At 46.4% G+C, this 16,037-nt stretch overlaps 1 protein-coding gene across 5 annotated transcripts in view; it reads right to left on the minus strand.

Annotated features, from left to right (window-relative positions):
* Nucleotides 1–16,037, minus strand: part of RAD51B (RAD51 paralog B) — a 603,012-nt gene that overhangs the window by 23,739 nt on the left and 563,236 nt on the right. For 4 of the 5 annotated variants that reach the window (XM_066388051.1, XM_066388050.1, XM_066388048.1 and 1 more), the window contains 2 exons: nt 9,963–10,041; nt 133–1,478 (listed from right to left, as the gene is read on the minus strand). In XM_066388051.1, coding sequence (XP_066244148.1) covers nt 1,462–1,478; nt 9,963–10,041 — 96 coding nt within the window. In that variant the 3' untranslated portion in view covers nt 133–1,461. Of the gene's footprint in view, nt 1–132; nt 1,479–9,962; nt 10,042–16,037 lie in introns of those variants that run through there. The other variant, XM_066388052.1, reaches the window with a different exon arrangement.

The following is a 16,037-nucleotide window of genomic DNA, read 5'->3' on the forward strand; positions in this document are numbered from 1 at the left end:
AGGGTTCATATCCTATTGTTTCTGAGCTTCAGCTTAGCACTTGTTATGTGTTCAATAAATATTGAGTTGTAAAAGGACTTAGTCATTCAACTATTCCTTTTTAAAAATTTTTTGTTTTTACTTATCGATTGATTTTACAGAAAGAGGAATGGGAGAGATATGAAGAGAGAGAGAGAGAGATATCAATGTGTTGTTCCACTTATGCATTCAGTGGTTGCTTTTTATATGTGCCCTGACCAGGGATCAAACCGCAACACTGGCATACTAGGATGACACTCTAACCAACTGAACTACCCAGCCAAGACCCATTTAACCACTCTTGACCAATCTGTACCTACCTTGTGCACAGTACTCTGTTGGGCACCAATAGGAGACACGAGATAGGATAAGACTTGATTCTAGACTACAGGACATTTAAAAACCTCTGTACAGAGATCAAGTGCAAAGTGACCATACAGAGGACAGCTTAGGGTCACTAAATTGAACAAGAGAAGTCCCAATGCCAAAGGCTGGGAAGATTTTGGTGCCTGGCTTTGAAAGGGCTGAAGCCCCCAGGCCTTGCACTGAACCTTTCTTGAAGCTTTAATGGGAAGCCTTATGGCTGTAGGAGGGGGCAGGCTGGGTGTTGTGCTGGAAACGACTAAATTATCCTATGGGTCAACAATTGATTTATTTGCTAATTGACTGGCCCAGCTTTGGGCTTTAAATCTAAAGAAATCATTTCATCCTTTATTAAATACTGCAAGAATCTCACTCTTTGTTATGCAGGGCTATACACAATATACTAGTGAAACTTAAATTTACACCACAATAGTTGTGCCACTAATGACCTTCCAAATGCCACTAATACCATACATGTTCCGCTTCACAGTTGGATCCCAACCTGTCAGTGAATTCTGAGCCCGTTGACCTCCCCCTGACACAAGAGCAGACCCCCACGCCCATGCCCACCCCCAGCTTCCCCCATCTTTCCATGATTTCATTTCTGAATCAGTTACTCTTTGGAGACCCCAATTCTTATACACCTCCTCTTTTTATTTGGTGAACAATACTTTATTCGGAAATGTTCCCTGCTGTAATTACAAATCCTGTTAGTCATCCTCCTCCTCTCCCCAGGAGGATTGTGGGCTTTAATTAATTAATGTGGTTAAACCGCTTTGAGGTGCTGGGTTGAAAGGTGCTATCTAAGCGCAAATTATTATTAAGGCTGTTGACATCCCATGGCGGCCAAGGCTCCAGTCCCGCGCCTAGAGACCTGAACAAAGACTTCATCTTCACCTTCCCTGCTAGGTCTGAGATGGCTGGCTCAATGGTACGAGGGCAAATCTGTTACCACCTCAACAGCAATCAACTAATTAATCCCTGTTAGGTTGGCTTCCGTTTCCTTCTTCCAAGCAGCACGGTCCTGTTTCATTTCAGAAATCACGCTCTCATCGGCTCTAGACAAAGGTCATAGTGTCCCTATGGCCTTTGTTGGCCTAAAGGGGGGGGAGGAGGGAGAGAAAAAAAGTGTGAAAACAAAACAAAAACAAAAAAATACATCATGAAAAGCATTAGCTCCCTAGCAGTGGAAGAGAAGCTTTCCCTCCAGCAGTGCTCCACTGACACACACACCTGTCTATTACACAGCTGACGCAGCGGAGGTGTGGGTTAGGGCCCCGCAGCCCAGGCGTGGCTGCCGATAGCTTCAGACAGAGGGGCGTCTTTGTGGGCTGGGTGGGAAGAGGTCATCCGGAGAAACCAGAGCCCCTCTTCAGCTTCCTCCTCTAACCCCAGGTTTCCCCTGAGAAAGCCAGCTGCCATCTGTAGCCAGGAAGTCCTCACAAAGGCAAGGGACCATGATTTAGATGTTTTGTCCTACCTCTAGCCTAGCCCAGCCCTTAACAAATGCCCAGGACTTCCACTAGGATGGTAGCCATTGAAAGCAGCCCTGTGGGGGAGACTCGGCCTCTCGAAGGGACGCTGCTGACCAAAGTGCTCCTTACAAGGTTGTGCCTCAGAGCCTTTGTTAGCGTGGACGTGGGTGAGCCTCAGGGGGTCATGTCTTCATCTGCCTCCATTTATTCTCCCTATTGAAGGGCTCCTTCAGGACATTGGTCAGTCTCTGTGGGAAATGATTTGGAGAGCAACAAAAGAACTTGGGCCCTTTGGGGGGGCCTTCAGAATTCAGTAAACATCTGGACACGGAAGGCCAGGTTCTCAAGCAGTCTAGCTGGGGAGATGTCAAAAGAGAGAAAGAGCTGTGTGTGCAATGTAAGCTCTTAGTTCTGTGGTGACATTTGTTGCAGAAAAAAAAACAGACGCCCCAGTAGGTAGATAGGAGGATTTTTCAAAAGCTCCTCTATTTGTCAGTTTCTGAGAGTGCGGTGCACTGTCTGCCAGTTCTCATGGCCCGTTTGAGAGAATAAAAGCTTCGCACGGCTGGGGAGGAGTGTGCGATGGGTGTTCGGATTCCGTGTGTACTGTGAATGACCCGAGGTTGCATGAGCCTGTCCTGGTGGTGATGTTAAGCATTTCTGTTATCCTTCAGGTCTGTAAAGCACTTTCTAGTCAAGGTGACTTGGATTCTCATCATGAGCACATTTTAATTGACCAAAAACAAATGAAGTACTGAGACTACGTGATTTATATTTCATGGTGCAATTCAGGACCTGAACTCTTGACTCTCAATGTTCCCTTCATTGTCAAATCAATCCATTTAGAACACATCAGTCAGCATGATTCATTAGCCACATGGCACTAATCGGCATTCCCCAGCGTCCCCAAATCTGTCCTCACACGGCCAAAGAAACTGGCCTCTGTCAAGAGGCAATGGAATGCCATTTGCATCAGCATTCAGGAGCTGACATCCAGGTGAAATCACACGTAGTCTTGGGAGCCTTCCTCAGTCATCCATCCTAGCTGGAATGAGTCTATCTCCTCTACCCTTCCATATTCCATGTTGAACCTCAGTAAGATGTGTCACAGTTTGGCTTTGATTAAACTTATTTTGTTTTGAAATAAGTAGATTCAGAGCTACTACAAGGAAGGAACCATTTTTTCCCCCAGCATATATCCCCTGAGCACCATGGTGTGTAAATAATAGCTGCTCAACCAATACCTGCTGAACTGAGCTCACTGAAATAAAACTTAAGTCATAGTAAAGCTTAAGTCATATTCCAGAAGGAACACCACGTCCTTCTGGAAGTGGTATTCTTTTTTCTTTTTTAGTATTTTTCTGAAGTGAGAAGCTGGAAGCAGAGAGACAGACTCTAGCATGCGCCCGACTGGGATGCACCTGGCATGCCCACCAGGGGGCGATGCTCTGCCCATTGGGGGCATTGCTCTGTTGCAACTGGAGCCATTCTAGCAACTGAGGTGGAGGCCATGGAGCCATCCTCAGTGCCCGGGGCCATCTTTGCTCCAATGGAGCCTTGGCTGCGGGAGGGGAAGAGAGAGACAGAGAGGAAGGAGAGGGGGAGGGGTGGAGAAGCAGATGGACGCTTCTCCTGTGTGCCCTGGCCAGGAATCCAACCCAGGACTTCAACACACCAGGGTGATGCTTTACCACTGAGCCAACCAGCCAGGGCTAGAAGAGGTTTTCAAAGAAAATCAACAACCTGGATTGATTTAACATCTTTTGGTGTTCCTACCTGGGCATTTTCACAAATGCAAATTGTTAACTCTGCAAAGATGGCCAAATGGCTTCCAAGTTCTAAAAGAGGAGTGTGGATTCAGACTAACTGTAGCCCAGACCCTGGAATAGAGTTTTTCTCTATAACCCTATTCCAACAAACTTCTTGTTCCATGTTTTAAAAAACTGTGGAGATAGAAAAAAAAAAACATTTTTGGGGAAAAATGTGATTAGTTTATGACTTTGGGCCCAAATTCATACCCTACCTTGTGCTATAAGCACTACTAGTAGCTGTCATCCAAATATCTTTTTTGCATCGTGCATAATAGCAAGACACATACTAAAGTTTCTGCTTGAGATACATTCTATTTGGGGGGGCAGGATTTTTGGGTGCTGGTTTGGGGCATCATCACTGACTGTGATATCCTACTTCTCTCTGCTCTAGCCTCTACTAAAGAAGATCGTGACAGCATTTTTAACACAAAATATTTATGTTGCATTTCAACATTATGAAATGAGCCCAGACCTAGGGTCTGTACTATTGCACCATGGGATCTCATCTCTACAACTGGCCTCCTCTAAAAGGGCTGTTTCACTGAATATGCAGCACCCTCTCTCCTGGTAGTAGAATTCCCCAAATTCATCTGTACTCCTGGCCATCCAGATTAACAATCACATACTCTCTGACCAGCCATTCTATTTTCTGATATTTACCCAGAGGAAGCCTCACATCTGTATACCAAGAAACATTTGCAACAGAATTCATTAAATTAATAAACAATTGAAATTTCCATCAATAAAAGAATGAATTGTAACATGTGGTATATTCAAACAATGACTATGAATGTCTCAATTAAAGTGAAAGAACATGGTCTAGTGCACCAATGTGGATATACTGCAAAAACATAATATTAAGTGACAAAAGCAAGTTATGGAATGATGTATGCAATAAATCATTTATGCCGATTAGGAAAGCACTCAAAACAAATCTCTCTTGGAGGATAATAGTCAGAGTAAGAAAAGTGAACAAAGCTGAGGGCCAGGGTGGGAGGATGTCATGGAGGGAGGGAATGTGAAGTGAATGTTAAAAGAGAAGAAGAGAACTGGGCAGACGGGAGTCCTTCCTTCCTCATTTTCTCCGGGAAGCTCCTCACCCAGACGCAGGTGGAAACTGCACAGGACAGTGCTGGGGCCTGGATGAGCTTTCCGAGGCTGCACTGGCAGCCAGCAGCCTGGGGACAGTGTTACAGGCCTGTTCTGCCCTCTTTTCTGTGATCTCTGGGAATCTCCTCACCCAGAAGCAGGTGGAAACCGCACAGGACAGTGCTGGGGCCTGGATGAGCTTTCCGAGGCTGCACTGGCAGCCAGCAGCCCGGGGACAGTGTTACAGGCCTGTTCTGCCCTCTTTTCTGTGACCTCTGGGAAAGAAGTTCACTCTCTCTGCTCCATTGAATCCTAGGGCTCTCTGCCCAGGCTCCCACAAGAATGCCAGGCTGTGCCAGGTGGCGTGTGGGTGATATTTACCAAGCAGACACCTCCATACCTGGATGGAAATAGATTGAGAATTTTCTGGGTCACTTTGAGTCCACCAGGCAGAAAACATTTAGATGGGTTACTGATTCAGGCTGAAATCCGATGAACTCAGATGGTGGTATTTGGGGGGGGGAAAGACTTCTTCAATAAATCATCCAGTTGGCTCAGTGACTAAGAAAATGGAGTGGAAGAATCTAACCCAACTTTGTGACAAGGGAACAAATAGAGGAGATTAATGTCTCTCCCAATATGCTTAAAAGGCGATCAAACAACCGCTCAATTTTACAAGAAAGATGAGGCACATAGCTTTCCAGCTGTTAAAAAAAAAAAATCATTGTTTTACTGCTTTGTTTTCGGGTTTCTTTTAAGCCCCTACACTAGGTCGTTAGAAAAACAGGAAACAGGCTCTGCTTCCAGCACCTTCTCTGGATCCATCTCCGGGGCCCGGGGCTCTCCTTAGGTTCCCCGTCTCCTTCCCAAGGTTGATGCGGCTTATTCGGACCTGCACTAGTGGAGGACAGCACCAGAACTGGAATTCCACCTGTTGTACCTGATTCTGACCAAACAAACAAACAAACAAACAATTCTGTCCTACTGAGAAGCTAAGCCATTATCTTCTATCCTGTTCAAAAGAGTCTGCCTTTTGTTTTTCCAACCTCCCGGACCCCTGAGGGAAAGGAGAGTGCAGCAGAGCAGGGTGAAGGAGGGAGAGCCCCTCAGTCACCCTCCTCACTCTCCCTGGCCGGCCCCTCCTTCGGGCCCCACAGGCCTCTTGCTCTGAGCCCGTGAAAGCCAGGCCCAAGTTTCCTGAAGCTCCCCACAGCATCAGCCACACAGCCTGCCTGCTTGTAATCACAGAATCTTTACTCCTAGCCTTCACACAGGCCCAGGGCTCCCAGCCGTGCTCTGGGTGGCACAACATTTGGGGCTTCCTGGGGAAACAGAGGACGAGGCCGGAGCAGAGGAGAGCCACGGTGGAGACCGCAGCGTCTCCCTCTCCTCCGCAGCCGCGCGGTTCTGCGGGCCCTTGGAAGCCAGATCCCAAAGCCGATCCTTGCTCTGCCCTCTCCACTCAGTCCCACACCTGAGCCTAACTCTGGGCTAGCCAAACCTCTGAGCTTTTCCACTCGGCGGTGCGGGGGCGCTCAGGGCAAACGGAAGAAAAAATGGATAAACAGCACCTTCGCCCTCTTCACCTTTCCCACTTAAGTTGCACAGAAAAGCCGATCTTGCCCCCTGCTGGGACCGGGCCCCTCTCAGAGTCAAACCAGGAGAAGCTGGTGGCTGTGAGCTCCGTCTCCTTTGGGGCCTAAGTATTTCCAGGGTCCTGGGCCCAACCAGGAGAGGCCAGCATCCCTGACAAGCCGGACAGACAAAGACAACGCAAACAGCGGCATTACCATGGTAATGGCCCGAGCCCGGGGCCTCCTGAAGATGCTGGGAGGGGGGAGGTTTCTTTCTTTTACTTTTCCTTTTTTTTCCGCAAAAGGAGAATAGTTCCGCTCTCTATTTTACTACAACAATAGCAGGGACCAGCTCCTTCAAGTGTTTCAAAAGCAGCCTGAGAAACGTCTGAGCAAGCCCCTCAGCCTCCGTTGCATTGTCCCTCCCCTCCCAGGGAACAAAGGCGCGGGAAGGGCATCAGCCCCCAGTTGCTGGCTGTTCCCAGCATCCTAATCCTTGAGAACCGGCGAGGGGTGCGGCCAGCCTGCGGAGCCGGAGCCGGAGCCGGAGCCGTGCACCAAGGTTTGGCCCCGCTGTAGATGCCTCCCCTCTGCGCGTGCACTGCGGCGCTCTGCAGGTATTACACATCCTCCTAATGGGCCAGCGGGAATCTGGGGGCTTGCTAAGGGTGTAAAAGGCACCAAGGGACCATTCCCACATTCATTAAAAGCTCCCCAGCCCCCCAAAAGTAGCCTGTTTGGGTACTCTTTCCCATGGCTCCAGGCTGGCTCCATCACAGACTGAGGGTGGGGGGCACTTCCTCTTTCAGTTGGTGCCACAGGAGCTGCCCTCACAGGAGCGTCCCCTCATGGTCCCTGTGTCTCTCACGCATGAAGGGGCTGCTGCGCCCCCTCCAGCTCTGGGTCCCAACCTCCATGCCCACTCGGGGCTGTCCTGCCAGGGCAACCCCTCACACAAGGAACGCTTGCTGGCTGCGATTGCTGGTACCTTTCCAAGGTTACCACCCAGGGATCAAAGGTTTCTTTGCTTTAAACCTGGGGAAATGTGCACGTGGTTTTTGTTGTTGTTTTTTCTTTTAGCTCAGTCGTCTAGTAAGAAGGGGGTAAAAATAAGCTTTTATGTTCCAGTGAGTGGAGATCTCAAGGCTATATAGCTCTGTTGGGCTAGGTGAACCGGTAATATACCATCTCCTAGGAAACGAGATGCTGCTGAAGTTGGGAAGGCCTTTGGAGGTCACCCAGGCCAGAGATTACCATCCAAGTAAGAAAAACATCTGCATTGCCACCTCCAATCCCGAATTCATAACGTGCATGCGCGCGCGTGCACACACACACGCACACACGTGCGTACAAAATCACACAACAAAAATTTCATTAAACAATACAATAGGCTGATTGTAACTCATCTCTTTCACTTGATCACCCAATAATGGGTTGTTACAATTCGCAAAGCACTAAATCGAAGTCATTATCATTTTCAAGCTGACAAAATGAATGTGCCAGAGTTTCTCAGGATCACACCAGAGCTGGAGTGGAAACCCAAGGGGGTGGGTTCTCTCCAATGAAGGAGAGGGCGTCTTTTTTTCCTGAGGATCACAGCTGCTTTTGGTTTTCCCAAAGGCTCAGGAGCACACAGCTGGAGGGGAGGGCCTGCCCAGAGGTTTGTATCCAGCGGCAGCTGATGCTGAGGGAGCAAAGGGTTTGTCTGGGGAAACGGGAGACAGAGGCACAGCTTGAGGGCAGGGGAAGGAAAAAACAGCTTCCAAAGCCACCAGGTGAGGCGCTGCAGCCTCCCAGATATTTTCATTTATTTCTTGGGGTTCTTGTATCATCAGACTCTTTCCCGACATTCTTCCCTTTCCTGGACACACAGCTCCAGGTCAGCGTCTTTAGTAACCCACGTTCTCCCCTGTTTTCCAACTTTTTCTAATAGTCTTTCTTTGTAGTTTTTAAACGTCTCCAAATGGATTGTAATTCCAGTCTCTATCTCTTAACCACTTCTTCCTTCCTGTCAAAACCATGATTTTAGCAATGATCATGAGAGAGAGAGAAGCAACCCTGTGAATCGTGTTTCCACAGATACGATCCTAAAAGTTGTCCAAATTAGACCCGGCTTAGAAATGTTATTTACCAAAATGCCTAGTGGTCAACTCTTGATACAACCCCCCCCCCCCCAAAATCATCTTATAATCTTCCATAGAATTTCTTGAAAACTTCATCTAAATTTGCTATTTAGTAGACTTCTAGTCTTTTAAGCAAGGCTCTCAAGATGAAGAGCCAAAGCCACACTGTGCACTGGGTAAATAAAACTCGAGCCTTCTGATTGCTTATTAGTTATACACCCTTAGAGAGTATGTAACAAAGGGGCCTGCTGTTTGCTTTGCTTAATCTGGTCTTAAAATCTCCGCTCCTTTGTCAGAAAACAATATTTGCAATTGTAAAAAAAATATTTACCAAGGAACTTGGATAGCATAAGTCAAAGGCTAAGAGCCAAAGGTCAGTAGTTCTTACCCCAATTTCCCTGGACTCGAGTCCCTGCTGTGGAGCTCAGCTGCCCCAAACAAATACCCGGCTTTCCGGGCCCATGACGAAGCAGACATTTCAGAAGGGGCAGGAAAGGGAAGGCTGCAGCCTGCGACTCCGTCTGAAGCACGAACTTTCCAGCCTGCCCCACAACATTCCCGCCAGATCTTTGCAGTACAATGTGTCTCCCTGAGGGGGGGGGGATTTTAACAACTCACCCTGTTTCACAAACCTGGGAAAAATACTGAACTCACAAAATCCTAAAGGGCAGATGTCCTCCCATGGACAGCAGGACAATATGGTCCTCTGTGCCTCAGGCTACATGTTCACCTATGCAACTCTGTGCATAGGGCCTTCTGCCTGGCAGTGGGGGCAGATGTGTATCCTAAGCATTTCTGTGGGGAAACTTCTTAACTCACCGAGCAGTCTGGGACAGCTGGCCCTGTGGGCTTCATTATGTTCAGGACAGACCTGCAACTGGAGGCCGTGCCCACCAACCAGGGAATGCAGCATTTGGGAGTGAACCGCTGTCCTGCATCAGTGAGCTCCAGGCTGCTTTACCATGAGCTAGGACCTGGCTCCTTCTGAGCCTCAGGCCCATGTCACAAGGTGTAGTAGGTCAGCAAGGCCCCCAGTCAGGACTTGAGCATGGGGAAAGAAAATGGAGTAACCAGAAGGAGGACAGAGAAGTAATGTTCATGGAGCCATACCGAGTATCCCATGGGCTGCCGGCCACCTGGTCCCTTAGCCTGCTGAGCAGGAGGGCTCTGAGGCAGTGCTGAGTCCTCCACTCAGTGCCAGAGACTCGCTGCCTGGGGGTGCAGGGCCAGGTCTTTGCCTGCTTGGTTTGATCCTCATTCTTTGATTGTCTCACTGTTAGAAAATTCTGTAGTTCTTTCTAAGCCCCACCGCCAACTTCTGTCAACTTCTTGCCACAATTGCCAATCTCTGCCATCTCATCAGGATAGATACCACTGGCAATCCCTCTCGGCCTTTGATTCTGTCCCAAAGTAGTAGTTTTGATCAGGAGCATAGCAATGATTACCAACAGCAGCGAGCAGCACTGGGCATGATCAGCTTAAAGAAACAGCTTAATTCAAGGATCTTACCTTGAAGAACCAGGCCTTCCTTCTCGATGGTGTAGGCAAATGAGGTGAAGGGAGCCAGAGGGGACTTGGCGATGAGAATCTGCACATAAAGCACATTTCCCCAGGGTCAGTGGAGGGAGGTCCAGAGCCAGCCCCTCTCAATCCCCTTCCCACTTCAAGACAGATTGATACCACATGACTACAAGCCATGAGGTTTATTTTTTAAGAAATATTGTAGAATCAGATGAGTGTTATTCTGTCAATCAGTTGATTACCTTGGAAGGCTATACATTTATTCCAGCTATCCTGCCCCCAAATGCCATATTCTTGAACCAATTTTCTAGAAAGAAATTTCATTATTTTACGTCACATGCTTAAACAATGACTTCTGCCAATGATAAACCGGGCCTAATTTTATTCATAAACTTAGCTATTTTACTAAAGCAAATTTCAAAGCTCCCTTAAGAGATAAAGATTTACCATCATTGCGAATATTCAAAATACTGATGTGCCCCGGGTAACACCATGGTAGTTCGCTTTGTATTCATATCCCTTAACATGTGACTAGTTAAGGTGTAGAATATTTCTCATGGCCTTGACTGTGGGTTTTACCACATGACTCCCATTCTCAACCTAGGCCTCAAGAAGCCTAATGTATCTCCACGTATTGTCTTATGCTCCTGCTGCTGTCAGAAAGCAAGCAAGCAAACAAATCCAAGCTGACCAGCTTTCTCAGGAGGAGGACAAGAGATCCCCGGAGCAACTTTGGCCAGCCAGGCCCATCTCAAACAGCAACCCCCAGGAAACCCACAAACACAGTCAGATACATGCTCATTACTGTATGCCTCTGAGAGCTGGTGTTGTCATGAGGCATTAACTGCTGCGTGACTTAACTGATGGACCGGCCAACATAAAATACCAAATATATTTTGAGCAATGGCATTCTCCTAAGAAGAAACTTATGTTAAAGGGAATGGTCGTTTGGTCAGTATCATATCTTATATGGTTCTACAGAACTTCAAAGGACTAGTGGATTATTTTATTATAATATTTATCCTAAAGCAGCGGTTCTCAACCTGTGGGTCGCGACCTGTGGGTTCTCAACCTGTGGGTCCTTGCCATCAAGGAGGCAAGGAAGAAGGAAGAAATAATTTCAAATAACCAAAAGGCTTACATGTAATATCTCAATCTATCTCAGTTCAGCAAACACGCCCTGACTGTCAGCTATGAGGAATGGGGGGACACTGTGCTGAGGGATCGCAGGTTTAGTCATGGAGTCTGGGGCTGGGTGCCTATAGCAAGGCTTGCAATTGCCTCCTAATAGCCATCCCCCTTTCTTCCTTTTAGTAAATAAATTATCAAGTTTTAACACTCCTCTGCCCCTTTTGCAAGTAGGGATGCCATATGAGCAAGCTTTGACTAACAGAATGTGAGTATAAGTGGCAGGTAGAACTCCTGGATTACGTTTTCATAAGAAAAGGGTGTGCTCTTCATTTTCCCTTTCCCCCTCCCCAAGGGCAGGAACCAGACTCAGCCACACAGATGCGGACATTCTGGGGGACAGCACAGCAATACAGGAGAAGGAAGCTGGGTGACCTCACAAAGTATCAATGCCTCCCATGTGGGGTCACCTGTCTACCCCAGGACAGAGCCACTTGTCTGAACCACTGTATTCTGGATGTGTGTGACTGTGGTGTAGCCTGAATTCTAACCAATACTGTGGCTATGGACCACCAAACTTTTTTGAGTCTCAGTTTCCTCATATGTAAAACGAGGATAATACCACCCACCTAAATGAGATTATTGTGAGGATTAAATTTAGTACATAAAATGCCTGTTACTGTGTCCAACTAACAAGAGTATTTCCAACAAACTCATCATATATACTCCCCAAGTACTCCTTAATTTCACTCATAAAAAACCAATTTTGTTTGCTTTTACCAAAAGGATTCAACTCAAGTCGAATCTCAATCATTTTCACAATTGCTCAAAAGTTATCTTCATAGATAGACTTGCTCATCATTCTCAGGATCAAGGACCACAGAATGGGCATTTACGTCTTCGTGTAAAAAATATCTCACCTTTAAATTAAATTTCTGACAGAGACAGTTGGGGGAGGGTTCAATGTGAAGTTTATGGATGCCCCTTACTGGGGGCAGGAACGGTGTGATAAAAGAGAGGACAGACCTTCTCACACTTGAATGTTGTATGAATCACTGGTGGGTCTTGTTGACATGCAGATCCTGATTCAGTAGGTTTTGATTAGGTCTGAAGGTCTGCATTTCTAACAAGTTCCCGAGAGATGCTGATGCTGTGATCCATGGACCACATTCTGAGTAGCTGGGTTCCAGGAAATTAGCCTGAATAAAGACCCTAAGATTGAGAAGCAAGAGATGGGAGTCATGAAGCTGGTCAGGAGGCCATAGTGATAATTCAGGGATGAGATGACAAGGACCTAAACCACAGCTATGTTAGAAAGAATGAGAAAAAGGGAATGGATAAAAGAAATAAAAATCCTTTAGATCAAAGAGCAATAGAAATAAATGAAACATATCCAAGACTTTATTGTCTGCATGAAGCAATTAAACATGAAACCAAACGAGTATAAATAAATAATAATAAAATTTTGAAAATTGTATCACCATCTTAATTTTATAAACTGAAAAATTAAAACTCAGGTGAAAAAAAGGATGTGATATTCCAATGCAACTCAACAAGTGGCATCTGAGCCTAAGCCTTCTAGCTAAGGGGTGCTGCCGCCAACATCTGCCTGCTTACTCTCCCGGAGAGCACGTGTCCACTTTGTGAGCAAGCATAGAACTCCAGCCCAGAGGACCTCACCTGGAGGGACCTCACATCTGGAAGGCTCTCCTTTCCAGGCAATCAAGGGGTTTGGACAGGCCACTGATTAATACCATGCCCTTCTCAAGCCAGGTTTAAAATGGGTCATCGAAAAGACGATTTGTGTGCAGCTAGAAAAAGGAAGTGATCAGTTATGTCAGATGAATCCTCGTTCCTGTTTTTGGAAAGAACTTCCAGATTGGTAGATTAACAGCAATCTGGGGAGGGGCCCAACTTCTAGCTGAATGTACTGTAATGCAGCCTTGGTTCTGTCATGTTCAACATTCTTACTGACCTGGATAAGGACACTGATGTATGCAACCACATTCATGCAACAAATGTGGGCTCCATCAGGGAGCAAAACTGACAAAAATTGCTACCCTAATAGAGCTTATATTCTAAAGGAGGCAAAATGATAGTAAACAAAATAAGTAAGTAAAATATATGGTATGTTAGGTGGCTATATAATCATATATACGATTATATGATGGAGGGGAAAAAAGGCAGAGAAGTATAGGAAGTATATTGGATCAAAGTTAAATAGAGCAGTAAGAGAAGACCTCACTGAAAAGATGACATTTGAACCTGAGGGTCATGAAATTAAACCCATTGATGGAATGCTGAATATGGTAACAGAAGATGGAAAATATAGAGAGTTAATATTTTGCATTAGACATCATAATATCAAAACAAATCTCAATTTGGTTACAATATTGGGACAAAGCCTACAAATCATTTAGAATGCAATTTTATTGAAATATATATAAGGCCTTTTTGTTGAGAACATAGAACCAGCTATTGGTTACAGAATGAGGAGATGAGATTTAGATTCAGAAAATGGATCAGAAGTGTTAGTGAACTACAATTCCATACTAGTTGGTTGTGAGATGTGGGTCACAAACATCTAGTGTGGGCTCAGGTTATATGAAGACAGTATCTAAAACAAGGAAATGATGGTCCTGTTCTGCTCCTCATTCAGCAAACCATGCTGGGTGCAATGCGTTTGGATTGGAGCTTAAATTCCCAAAGGGAAACTGACAAACAGAACAACTGCAAGACCATCAAGGTGGTTAGACACCCAGGGGAACCCATGACCACACACACACACACACACACACACACACACACACACACACACACCATGACCACTTCAATGCAAACATGATGGTGAGAGGCCTGGCATGAAGGTGCATATTGTTTTTAATATGATTTTTCTGATCTGGAGATTCTGGGGTGTCACACAGTAGAGAAAGGAAGTGTAAATCAGCTTTCTAGCCTAATAGATTTCAGAAGAAGTGACGCTTGTCATGTCTCTCTGTGAATACGCATAGACTCTTTCCGCTTTCAGACATGAATCAATGTCCCGTGCTCTGTGCATTTACACCTTTCAAACTATACATCATCCTCTTCCAAAGCAAACAACCCTTCCTAGCAGAGAATTTGGGCCATTCTGTTTTCAGATGTTCTGTCACCCCATATATTTGCGCTGCTCTAATCATTGTCTGACTTGGGCTGTTGCCAAGTGTCATTCTATCTTCTTCAATAGATGATGCTCTACAAAGAGGCCCTGGCTGCTTAATAAGACTCTAGGGCCCTAGGCCCTGGCCGGTTGGCTCAGTGGTAGAGCGTCGGCCTGGCGTGCAGAAGTCCCAGGTTCGATTCCCGGCCAGGGCACACAGGAGAAGCGCCCATCTGCTTCTCCACCCCTCCCCCTCTCCTTCCTCTCTGTCTCTCTCTTCCCCTCCCGCAGCCGAGGCTCTATTGGAGCAAAGGTGGCCAGGGCGCTGGGGATGGCTCCTTGGCCTCTGCCCCAGGTGCTAGAGTGGCTCTGGTCGCGGCAGAGCGACGCCCCGGAGGGGCAGAGCATCGCCCCCTGGTGGGCGTGCCGGGTGGATCCCGGTCGGGCGCATGCGGGAGTCTGTCTGACTGTCTCTCCCCGTTTCCAGCTTCAGAAAAATACAAAAAAAAAAAAAAAGACTCTAGGGCCCTGTGTGCAGTGTGTGTAGGTGGCTCTGGAACCCTCTGAGGAGGATACATGGAAATGCGATGTGGGGCAAGAGTGATGCAGACATACATGACTCAGAGAGCTGAGCGCTCCCCCAGACAGGTCTATGGCATTGTGAGCTATTAATTCCACCTCCTGCAAACAGCCAGATTGTTTTTTCTTGAATGTTTCCCTCACATTAGATCAGCTCAACTCTAATTACACCTTAATGAATATATTTTCTCCTTTCTTCACCTATTATTGCAAGAAAAGTGGTCCTCAATGTTTTTAAATACTGTGTTTACTATGTACTAGATGCTGGGTCCCAAATCCCACTGCCATCTGGAAGTAATTTCCATTATTTGTACCATCCGCCAATCCTTCTGTGTACTTACTTTTTGAAATATTTTATTTATTGATTTTACAGAGACAGGAGAGAGAGGGGAGCATGATGCAAAAAGTATCAACTCATTTTGCTTCATGTTAGTTGTTCATTGCTTGCTTGTTATATGTGCCTTGACCAGGCAAGCCCAGGGTTTCAAACCGGCGACCTGGGCATTCCAGGCTGGTGGTTTATCCCCTGAACCACCACAGGCCAGGCTTTTGTACTTATTTTAATCTACAGATATTCACTGGGCACTTTCTTTTGTGCTAGACACTGTTCCAGGTGCAGGGGACACAGAGGAGGCAAGAGAGACAAGGTCCTCACTCTCATGCAGCTGACATCCTGGTGGCAGAAGACAGACAATATACAGACAATATGGGTACCCCTTTAGGCTGTGGGCTGTTTTTGACTTTAACATTCTATTATGAGCCCCTCATTCTTGGGTACATATTCATTCATTCAAGCTATCCATCAACACAATAAACATTTATTGAGTACCTACTATGGGCCAGGAAGATTCAATTTGCATTGTATGAATTGGCACTTTTTAAAGATTTCCATCTGTTTCAACTTCAATTTGTTTCTTAAATGTATGTTTTGAATTCTTAATGGGATTACAAAGACCAGGGGCATTTTCTTTGATCCCTTGCCCTTCCCTTCTATAGGGCCCAGGCCAATGATTTGCAGGCTGCAACTCCTAAAATGATTGGTGGGCATTTTCCTCCTGTTCTTCACTTTATCCCTACACTGCACGTGTGAAGGCTCCTACCAATTTACAAGTGAAAACACAGAGGCTGACCTGCTCTAAATCCAATGTGGAAGAAGTGGGCCTTTGGAGCTCAGTAGCGCCCTCACAGGACTCCTTTCACGGTCCTCCCTTCAGTTA

This window comes from Saccopteryx leptura, chromosome 6 (genome assembly GCF_036850995.1).
Source record: "Saccopteryx leptura isolate mSacLep1 chromosome 6, mSacLep1_pri_phased_curated, whole genome shotgun sequence".
NCBI lineage: Eukaryota > Metazoa > Chordata > Mammalia > Chiroptera > Emballonuridae > Saccopteryx > Saccopteryx leptura.